The sequence below is a fragment of the Cottoperca gobio genome, unplaced genomic scaffold (assembly GCF_900634415.1).
Source record: "Cottoperca gobio unplaced genomic scaffold, fCotGob3.1 fCotGob3_148arrow_ctg1, whole genome shotgun sequence".
NCBI lineage: Eukaryota > Metazoa > Chordata > Actinopteri > Perciformes > Bovichtidae > Cottoperca > Cottoperca gobio.
Window position 1 is genome coordinate 22,501 of NW_021166808.1, and position 11,803 is coordinate 34,303.

The 11,803-nt window shown below is 40.9% G+C and overlaps 1 protein-coding gene across 1 annotated transcript in view; it reads left to right on the forward strand.

The window, feature by feature from the left end:
• Positions 1–9,470, forward strand: part of LOC115004585 (rho GTPase-activating protein 27-like) — a 27,899-nt gene extending 18,429 nt beyond the window's left edge. The window contains exons 18-22 of the mRNA XM_029426258.1: positions 3,952–4,050; positions 4,171–4,248; positions 4,727–4,861; positions 5,348–5,453; positions 7,233–9,470. Coding sequence (XP_029282118.1) covers positions 3,952–4,050; positions 4,171–4,248; positions 4,727–4,861; positions 5,348–5,453; positions 7,233–7,410 — 596 coding nt within the window. The 3' untranslated portion in view covers positions 7,411–9,470. The remainder of the gene's footprint in view (positions 1–3,951; positions 4,051–4,170; positions 4,249–4,726; positions 4,862–5,347; positions 5,454–7,232) is intronic.
• Positions 9,471–11,803: the final 2,333 nt, after the last annotated feature.

Genomic DNA, 11,803 nt, shown 5'->3' on the forward strand with positions numbered 1-11,803 from the left:
TCCTTAGACCCTCTGTCCTTAAACCCTCTGTACTTAGACCCTCTGTCCTTACACCCTCTGTCCTCAGACCCTCTGTCCTCAGACCCTCTGTCCTTAGACCCTCTGTCATTACACCCTCTGTCCTCAGACCCTCTGTCCTCAGACCCTCTGTCCTTAGACCCTCTGTCCTTAGACCCTCTGTCCTCAGACCCTCTGTCCTTAGACCCTCTGTTCTTAGACCCTCTGTCCTTAGACCCTTTGTCCTCAGACCCTCTGTCCTTAGACCCTCTGTCCTTAGACCCTCTGCCCTCAGACCCTCTGTCCTTAGACCCTCTGTCCTTATACCCTCTGTTCTTAGACCCTCTGTCCTTAGACCCTCTGTCCTTAGACCCTCTGTCATTACACCCTCTGTCCTCAGACCCTCTGTCCTCAGACCCTCTGTCCTTAGACCCTCTGTCCTTAGACCCTCTGTTCTTAGACCCTCTGTCCTTAGACACTCTGTCCTTAGACCCTCGCATCGCACAAGGAAAAACTTCCTAAAAGAAACCAACAATTAAAGGGGGATAAATTTTAGAAACCAGGGAGAGCAACTGAGGAGGGATCCCTCTCCCAGGACGGACAGACGTGCAATAGATGTCGTGTGTACAGGATAAACAACATAGTACAATTACAACATTTGACAGAAATGATGTGTTGAAAAAAGATAAAGTTTGGATGAATCCAGGAAAATGTCAAAAAGGCTTCCCGGTGTCCAGCAGGACTAGGGCAGCAGGCGCAGCCACGATTCATGATCCTGACGTAAACTTTATCAGTGGCAACCTGCTACATGAGAGACAGACACTCCGGGCATGATGCCCCGGATGATGAGTTAGTAACATACATTTACATAAATGCATACAGATAGAGAGGGAGAAGAAGAGAGGGAGGGGAGGAGAGAGGAAGAGAAGGAGGAGAGCAGGGAGGTGTCCCCCGGCAGTCTAAGCCTATAGCAGCATAACTAGGGGCTGATCCAGGGCAAACCTGAGCCAGCCACTATAAGCTTTATCAAAAAGGAAAGTCTTTAGCCTACTCTTAAATGTGGAGAGGGTGTCTGCCTCCCGAACACAAACTGGAAGCTGGTTCCACTGGAGAGGAGCTTGATAGCTGAAGGCTCTGGCTCCCATTGTACTCTTAGAGACTCTAGGAACCACAAGTAACCCTGCAGTCTGGGAGCGCAATGCTCTAGTTGGTTTATAAGGTACTATGAGATCTTTAAGATATGCTGGAGCCTGACCATTAATTGATTTGTAAGTCAGGAGAAGGATTTTGAATTATATTCTGTATTTTACCGGGAGCCAGTGCAGAGCAGCTAATACAGGAGTAATATGATCCCGTTTCCTTGTTCTTGTCAATACACGTGCCGCTGCATTTTGGATCAACTGAAGAGTCTTAAGCGACTTGTTGGGACAACCTGATAACAATGAGTTGCAGTAATCCAGCCTTGAAGTAACAAATGCATGGACTAGTTTTTCTGCATCATTTTGAGGATGTCTTATGTTTGCAACGTTACGTAGATGAAAGAAGGCAGTCCTTGAGATTTGTTTTATGTGGGAGTTAAAAGACAGATCCTGATCAAAGATGATGCCAATATTCCTTACGGTGGTGCTGGAGGCCAAGTTAATGCCATCCAGAGCTTCTATGTCATTAGAAAATGCGTTTCGGAGGCGTTTAGTGCCAAGTATAATAACTTCAGTTTTGTCTGTTTAACATCAAAAAGTTGCAGGACATCCAAGTTTTTAAGTCCTTAAGGCTTGAAGTTTAGCCAATTGATTGGTTTCATCTGGTTTAATCGATAGATATAATTGGGTATCATCCGCATAACAATGAAAGTTTATAGAGTGGTTCCTTATAATATTGCCCAAAGGAAGCATATATAAGGTGAATAGAATCGGTCCAAGTACAGAACCCTGCGGAACTCCAAGACTGACTTTGGCTGTCATGGAGGATTTATCGTTAACAAGTACAAATTGAGATCGCTCAGATAAATAGGACTTGAACCAGCTTAGTGCGGTTCCTTTTATGCCAACACAATGTTCCAGTCTCTGTAGTAGAATGTCCTGATCAACAGTGTGGAAAGCAGCACTGAGGTCTAACAAGACAAGAACAGAGACAAGTCCTTTGTCTGATGCCAATAGAAGGTCATTGGTAACTTTCACCAGGGCCGTCTCTGTGCTATGATGAACTCTAAATCCAGATTGAAAAACCTCAAATAAAACTATTATGTAAAAAGTCACATAACTGTTTTGGCGAGAAAGGGAAGGTTAGATATCGGCCTATAGTTGCTAAAACCTCTGGATCAAGACCAGGCTTTTTAAGAAGTGGTTTTATTACAGCTACTTTAAAGGATTGTGGTACGTAGCCAGATAATAGAGACAGGTTGATCATATTTAATAACGAGGTGTTAATTAAGGGTAAAACTTCTTTAAACAGTTTAGTTGAATCGGGTCTAAAAGACAGGTTGATGCTTAGACGATGAGATTGTTGAAGTTAGTTGGTTAAGGTTGATTGGAGTAAAACAGTCTAGATATATTTCAGGAGTTACAGATGTTTTTAAGGTTCCGGAGGTTGAAGTTAAGTCATTACCAATTGAGGTCAGGAGGAGATTAATTTTGTCTCTAATAATTATAATATTATGGTTAAAGAAGCTCATGAAGTCGTCACTACTGAGAGATATAGGAACAGAAGGCTCTGTAGAGCTGTGACTCTCTGTCAGCCTCAGTGCTGAACAGAAACCTGGGGTTGTTCTTATGTTCTTCTATTAAGGAAGAGTAATAAGCTGCTCTGCATTACGGAGAGCCTTCTTATACGTTTTAAGATGATCTAACCTGACTAAACGAGATTCTTCCAGTTTAGTGGAACGCCATTTACTTTCAAGATTTCTCGACTTTTGTTTTAGTTTGAGGATTTGTAAATTAAGCCGGAGCTTTCTTTTTCTGTTTTATGATCTTCTTCTTTAGAGGAGCGACAGAGTCGAGTGTTATTCGCAGTGAGGCTGCAGCGCTATCAACAAGATGATTAATTTGTGAGGGACTAAAGTTAGCATTGGAGTCCTCTGTTATATTGATATTGAGTCCTGGTATTGAATTAAGTGCTGATGGAATCACTTCCTTAAATTTAGTCACAGCACTTTCAGATAAACATCGAGCGTAGGATGTTCTGCCTACTGGCTTGTAGTCCAGTAACAGGACTTCAGAAGTTATTAAAATGTTCTGATAAAAGAGGATTATGTGGACACACTAATAAACTTTCAATTTCAACACCATATCCCAGAACAAGGTCCAGAGTGTGGTTTAAACAGTGAGTTGGTTCATGTACATTTTGACTGAACCCAGTGAATCTAATATTGAGATAAATGCATTATTAAGGCTATCACTATCAACATCCACATGAATATTAAAGTCACCTACGATAATTACTTTATCTGTTTTAAGGACTAAACTTGATAAAAATTCTGAGAATTCAGATAGAACTTCAGAATACGGACCAGGAGGGCGGTACTAGGATGGATTAAAAGCAGAGAACAAATGTCACTGTGTGTGCTGTGTGCTCTGCATGTGTAACCATTAAAAAGAGGGCTTCATCCCTCCGATTCTAATTCTAATTCTAATTCAGAGAGTAAAAACAGAAACATCAATGATGAATTATCTGCGGTCAGTCAGCGGCTTTACAGAAAACTAGCTGCCTGATGTTCATGGTGGAGGACTGAAGCACCGAGGAATTATTAAATTTATTGCTGAGATTGAGATTTTAGTGGAAAACGCTGAAAATCTCAAAGTATAAATAAATCTTGAAATATCGCACAAAAGGTTTGAGTGGAAACACTTATAATAACAAATAATAATCTCATAACAAGCATTAATTAATTTCCTCAAAATTCTGTGAAAGTTTGCGTCACTAATAACTTCACAAATAACTTGTGTTTTCTTTGTGCAGATAACGTGTTCGGCTGTCACCTGGACACTCTCTGTCACAGAGAGAACAACAACATCCCAAAGTTTGTGGAGAAGTGTATCAGAGCGGTGGAGAGGAGAGGTACACACACACACACACACACACACACACGCACACACACACACGCACACACACACACACACACACACACACACACACACGCACACACACACACACACACATAACTATGTGTGTGTTCAGGTCTGGATGTGGACGGGATCTACAGAGTGAGCGGAAACCTGGCTGTGATCCAGAGACTCCGACATAAAGCTGATCATGGTAACAAACTGTCTGTCTGCCTCTTTACCTGTCTCTCTGTCTGTCTACCTGCCCGTCTCTGTCTCTCTCTCTGTCTGTCTCTCTCTCGCTCTCTCTCTCTCTCTCTGTCTGTCTGTCTGTCTGTCTGTCTCTCTCTCTCTCTCTCTGTCTCTCTCTCTCTCTCTCTCTCTGTCTCTCTCTCTGTCTCTCTCTCTGTCTGTCTGTCTCTCTCTCTGTCTCTCTCTCTGTCTGTCTCTCTGTCTGTCTCTCTCTCTCTCTCTCTCTCTCTCTCTGTCTGTCTGTCTGTCTGTCTGCCTCTCTGTCTGTCTGCCTGTCTCTCTCTCTCTGTGAATGTAAACAGCGTGATGATCAGTGCTGCAGATAGCAGGATTTCCCTGCAGGTTGATGGTAACTCTTGTCCCTGTTTTCCCTCGTGTCCTTGTTGTCCCTGGTGTCCCTGTCTTCCCTTGTGTCCTTGTTGTCCCTGCCGTCCCTGCAGAGGAGCAGCTGGACCTGGAAGATGGACAGTGGGAGGAGATCCACGTGATCACCGGAGCTCTAAAGCTGTTCCTGCGGGAGCTCCCGGAGCCGCTGTTCCCATTCAGTTGCTTCGACAAGTTCATCGCTGCCATCCGTCAGTACACAAACATCCTACACACTTTGAACGCACGCACAGCCGACAACACGTGACGCGCACGTTTACACACATCAAGTTCATCTGACACGAGTTCAAGGTGGAGATTGTATGTTTAGAAGTGAGGTTGTACAGTAGATGGAGGTCACCAAGCCACATCAGACTCCTTTCACAAAAACAGGAAAACATTTTTTTCTTTTTTGTGACATTTTTACAACATGTGTTGTGACTATAAAATCACTTTTTTTTTTACAACATACTATATCCGTGTTATTGTGTTACTTTGGTGTTCTGGGAGCTAAAATCAGTCATTCAGCATCCTGAGAAGGTGTAACCTCTGCATAGATAAAAAAAAAAACATAATCTATGTTATCTATAAAAGTTCCTCAGTATTTAACCTGATTATGTTTACATTTCTTTGGTTTTACTGATGTTTATGACCCCAGTTCTGGAGGGATGAGTTGATGTCTGTGTGTTCCCCTGCAGAGGTCCAGGACTACAGCCTGAAAGTCTCCTACATGAAGGACCTGGTTCGCTCTCTGCCTCTACCCAACCACGACACCATGGAGCTGCTGTTCAAACACCTGCGCAGGTCGGACACTTCCTACAGCCTAACACCCTGTACACACCTGACAGTAACATGTAGCTCTCAGTTCTTCAGTTCAACCTCATTTAAAGCTGTTGCTTTCAAGCTTGTAACTTAAATACGCCATGCAACGTTGGTGATATACTGAGAAGTATGGTGTAAACATAAAAAATAAAATATAAACAACCCAGAAATAAATGCTTTGTGAGGGCTAACGTAATTAGCATCCCATGTGTGGTATCAGACCCCAATGTTATATATTGTTAGAAAACACTTGTGACCACCAGAACATATAAACAGAACATTTGGTCAGTGCCAGTCATCAGTTCCAAACTTCAAGTAGTTCGATATGTCCAGACATATCCAAGATGCCCGACCGCAAAATAAGTCATAATACCTGCACATACAGTTAGCCCATATTAGCCCTTTAGCCGGTCGCAGCCACAGGTTACGTTACTCAGCTTGTCCCTCCTCTCTTGCAATCCGCTCGATGAAGTTCTCCACAGCAGATGGGTTCTCAAAAGTGTGCGACTTGTCCTTGTAGGTCACCAGGAGCCTAGCCGGCAATAGCATGCCATACCGAATCCCCAGGTTCCGTAGTTTCTGACGGACATCATCGAACATCTTCTGCCGCTTGTGCACTCCTGCAGCCAAGTCTGGATAAGATCTCACCTGCTGGTCTTTAAATAGGATCTGTTGTTCTGCCCTGGCTGCCTTCGTTACAACCATCCTGTCCCTGTAGTTTAGGAACTTCATGATCAAAGTTCTTGGTGGGGCATTTGCATCCGTCCTCTGGCCGGTTCTGTGAGCTCTCTCCAGTATACACTTTGAATTTAGCGGTGCCAAATCTAACACGTCTGGGATCCATTGTTCAAGGAAAGCACAAGCATCCCCTCTTTCAGCATCTTCTGGCAAATTCACCACTCTCAAATTAGATAATCTGGATCTTGCCTCCAAGTCTTCAACTTTATCCTCTAGCTTCGTGTTTTTAGCTTCACGCGTGTTCACTTTATCTTGCAGGGAGCTCACGTCGTCCTCGTAGATGAGATTCTTACTTCAGCCTCTGCCATTCGTTTTGAGCATTCCCGTATCTCCCTTCTCATCCACTCTATTGCTGTTAGCATGCCATCAAGTCTTGTGGAAAAGTACGACTTTAGAGAGCCTATGTCAACCAGGATTTTCTCCGAACCAGCTTCCCCCAGCCCGGTCTCACCCGTCTCAACAGACGTCATGGCTGGCGCAATGCTAGCACTAACAGAACTTTCTTTAGCTTCCACGTGCAGCTTGGATTTTCTGAAGTTTTCTAATTTAGACTGAAGTGATTTTGGTCGTCCTTTAGTTGATTTCCCTGCTGCAGCCGACCCTTTCACCGTCTTTTCCGTGGAGTAGAAATGATGGGTTGACATAAAACGTGGGTAAAACAGGATTTAAAACAGAAATTAGCGGAGCACTGATAGTTGCGTCTTCCTAGCGAGCCGCCATAACTGGAAGACAAAAGATAACATTTTAACAAAAGTCCCTATGGTACTTATTGTACCTGCTGTACTTATTGTCCCTGCGGACCTTAAGGTCCCTTCGGTACTTATTGTATCTGTGGTACTTATTGTATCTGCGGTACTTATGGTCCCTGCGGTACTTAAGGTATTGGTGATATCAAGTTAAAATTAAGGGTAGCACAAATTCCAAGAAAAGACAAAAAACTACTGTATTTCTCTCATGAAGAAATATTGAGCATTGCTGTAGTTTGTAGTTATTGACCTTTGACCTGTGAATCTCTCTCTGCAGGGTGATCGAGCACAAGGAGTCCAATAGGATGTCGGTTCAGAGCGTGGCCATCGTGTTCGGCCCTACGTTGCTCCGCCCGCAGACGGAGTCCGCCAACATGACAATCCACATGGTGTTCCAGAGCCAGATAGTGGAACTAATGCTCAACGAGTACCAGACCGTCTTCTCCCACAGCTAGAGTGGACCTCCAGAACCCAGGAAACATCACGAGACCGCCAAAAATCTGCAAAAGTGTCAGAGAAACTTCTCCAACTTTGGACCTAATTGTCACCTCCTGTCAGACCAGAAGTTCACCGGGGTGTGAACTGCATGACTATGACTTAAATGACCCAAGCAGAGTGGAACCACCTAGAATCCTGGACTGGTTTTGAAACCTTTGACAGCAGCTGTGCTCTTTTTTTTTTAAGGCAACAGACCAAATGGAACACATTTTCTTGGCACCAAAAATCCCAAGACATCTCACTTTGAGCAAGAACTCTTCTAACAAAGATCAGATCCTTCTAGAACCATTTTATTAAATATTAAAATGACAATAGCTGGACCTGCAGGCTTCACCGGTCTCCTCTTACTACTGTGGAACTACCAAGAACCCCGGACTGGGTTTGAAACCTTAAACTGGAGTCATGTTCTGATGCACTTTTTAAGAATCAGAATCCGGTTTATTGCCAAGCAGGTTTTCAAATATAAGGAATTTGCTTTGGTATTGGTGCTTAACATAAACACAGTAAGATAAATTATAATGAAAATTAAGAGCAAATATTGAAAAGAAAGAAAGAAATATTAAAAGAAAATTATAAAATAACAAATACACAAAAAAGAATAATACTATAAATATGAAATATTGCAAAAAGAAATACATACAGTAAATCTGAGTTTAACATGGAAGTGCTGTGCCGTATTTAGAAGTTTTCTGAAAACTTCAAACCCAAAATGTTCTATTTTTTTGTTTTTGAATGCATGGGAGGTAACCCTTGAACCTCCAGGCTGAATGATGCCCTGTGTTAACCAATGTGCCTTAAATAATCCCAGCTTCACTTTCAATGCAACACAAACACACAGATTCTGCATCTGAAAGCAAAAGCAGTTCTGAAGCAGTTCTCACATTGAGAAAGGCCTTACAAGATCATCTAGAACCGTGTACTATGTAACCTTTCAGTTACATAGATGGGGTGTTGAGTACATACGGCTCTCATCACCGGCCTTAAATAACACCGTCGCACCCTCAGTGGAACCACCTAGAACCCTGGACTTGTTCTGAAACCTTAAACCAGCACCTGCACTTTGCTATCAAGGAATCAGACCTACTTTGCACCTGAATAAAACCCGATATCCACACAGGTCCGACATCACACCTCTGTCTCACCACCAGGCCTGAAATGACTGATATGGACAAATTGGAAAATTGGCTTCAAAGCCTGGCGCTCTTCCTAGGGTCTCGATTGGTGTCAGATTGTTTGTTCTTCAGTCAGTCTTAGTTTCTACATGAACACTGCACCGTGTACAATCACACACCTGCATTTAATTCTAAATATCTACTTGTTTATGTCCATGTTCATAGTAAGAGCTGATGTGTTGCCAATATCTATCAATCCAACAACCACCAGTCTGTGTTGCATTCACTGACCCTGGAAAACACAGATAGTTTTTACATAAACATACAGTAATTTTTAAGTCAGTATATGTTGATACCATGTTTATGTTTTACTTAAGTTTTAAAAGAACAAGACCTTTATATTAAACACTGGATCAAAGTACACCACTATATCATGTATAAGACTGGACATCAGTCATGTACAGTGTTATTTTAAGAGAGAAATAACATCACAGAAGAAGGATGAAGGTAATTTAAAATCAGAAGTCTTTTTGCTAAGCTAAGCTAAACACATCTTGGATCTATCCATTTAAGTCAATATAACAATAACAAGAGAATTATCTTTAAATCTAAATAAGGTTTGATAGAACGTTGAGAGGACCCAGGATGTTTCCCTGAGGGACTTCACAAGTTATTACGGACAGGAAACCAGAGGATTTACAGAAATGTTAGTGTTTTTTAAGGGAACATTTTTACTGCTGTTTGTCAGATTAATTCTAGAAAATAATTATCTGTACAATACTGTACGTTTTATAGTGTTGAGTATATATGTATTACAGGTATAGAACAAAGTTAACATGGAAGATTAACTGATTTAACTCTGTACATAAGAGGGTATTTTACTAACCTTTTAATAAAGATGAAACTGATCAGTATAACAGTGTTCTCAAGTCTTTTGTCAAATATTATATGGAATCATTCAAAATCCTGTTTATTTCCTGCAAAAAATCTTCAAGAGAGTGGAAAAACTTTGGAATGTACTTTTGAATACTGAGTACTCCAGTACTTTAGCACAAGTACAAATTTGAGTATTAGAGTAATATTTGACCAGGAGTATCTATACCTTTACTCAAGTAATGTTGTTGTGTACTTTGTCCACCATTAGTTTGTTATGTTTCATTATATTTTAGGAAAAATAACGTTTATTAATTTTTTTATTATAATTCTTTATATTTGATAAATAACAGTTATTTCTATATTTTCAGAACTTTTTTAAATTTCTAAATATTTAATTTAATTGGAGGAAAAATCTGACTATATATAATATGATACGAAGAACTACAGAGAGCAAGTATTTATATAAGTACTCATCAAATATATGCACACATATGCAGTGTAAAATATATTTAATATGGAAGACATTTAATAAACACAATGTTAGCGTTCTTCCTAATTTTTCAAAAATCCTGACTGACTATTATAAAAGTGTGATGATTTAGTGATCTAAACATGTAAAGGTTTTTCTGTTAGATATTTTCCTAAAGTTTGTCTGTACCAGATTTTAAGACTTTAGACCAGAACAGATATTCTCAAAGTAAATATAAATATATAAATATAGTGTTTGAGCACAGAGCGGTTATACTCACTCCGTCCGGCAGGGGGCGGCACTGAGCTGTAGGCGGGTCAGAGAAGAAGAATGACCGCAATGCACCTGAGCTCAACGCGGTTTCTATTCGTTTTACATGTTTACAGCCTGCTGACATCAACACCAACCCAGCCGAACTGTTAGTGAGAGCTGCCTCTCTCCTCCAGACCGTTTACATTCTCCACATCCGTCAGATAAGTCTCTTTATTCACTCTGCAGTTATCTTTTATCTTCGATATTAAATATCTGTTTATATTTAACCGCTCTGTTTACTGTTCACTGTTTACGGTTTGAACCGTTTGTTCCCGCGGTCACTGCACTGCGCAGGCGCGGTCCGGCTGCCCGTCGTCATGGAGACTCTTTGTTGTTTCTGGACACCGGAGAAGAGTGAAAGCTGCTTCCGGTGAGTTTAAATTGTTTACAGTGTTTATATATTATCACGTTACAGTTCATTTAGCTGACGCTTTGGTCCAAAGCGACAATAAGTGCAAACAATCCTGAGGATACAACTCTGAACATTAAGAATCGAGCAGGAACTTCAAACAGGTGAAATCCTTTAAGTGCAAAACAATAATAAGACAAACAATAATAAGACAAACAATAATAAGACAAACAATAATAAGACAAACAATAATAAGACAAACAATGCAGAAACACTAGAATATGAATTCAACCATGAGTTACAAATAAGCCAAACCAATGTAAGTGCAACATACAAAGAACAGTTGTTTCTTCTTCATGCTAAGTACATGTTATACAGTGTATGTATACGATGTTTATATGTTATACATTTATAACTGAATAACATGTTTATTAGCAGGAGTTAGCAGTACTGCACTTAAGTACAATTTTGAGGTACTTGTACTTTGCTTGTGTATTTTTGTTTTATGCTACTTGCACTGCACTACATTTAAGAGCTTGAGTTATTTTACAGATTCAGATGATTAATATAAAATATATATCAAGTAATAAAGAGACGCATAATTATAGGTTAAGATCTCCAGCAGCAGAATATACATGAATTAAAATGAGCTCTACATTTACAGCTGTGACACATTAATGCATCAATAATCATAAGACATTTAATACAGCGGTCTACAACCTTTTTTGTGCCACAGACCTGTTTCATGTAAGACAATATCTTCACGGACCGGCCTTCAAAGTGTTGGGGGGGATAAATATGACAAAATAGAATTATACGACCGGCATGAAAACAAATATAAAGTGCATAAAAACACTCAGCATTAGCTGAATCAGTGGGACCTGAGCTGGTGTCTCTGGGGTGCAGTTCTGAAGGCTTCGTTGCCTCATGTGCGAGCCTGTATATTCTGCAGAGCGGTGCATGAGAATCACCTGGAGCCATAAACACGTATTCTAAGTAGGACTCTTGAAATTGTCTTTTATTGCTCTTCTCCTTCTTCTCCTTCTTCTTCTCCTTCTCCTTCTCCTTCTTCTCCTTCTTCTCCTTCTTCTTCTTCTTCTTCTCCTTCTCCCTCTTCTTCTTCTCCTTCTTCTTCTTCTCCTCTCGTCTCCTTCTTCTTTCTCCTTCTTCTTCTCCCTCTTCTTCTTCTCCTTCTTCCTTCGTCTTCCTTCTTCCTTCGTCTCCTTTCTCCT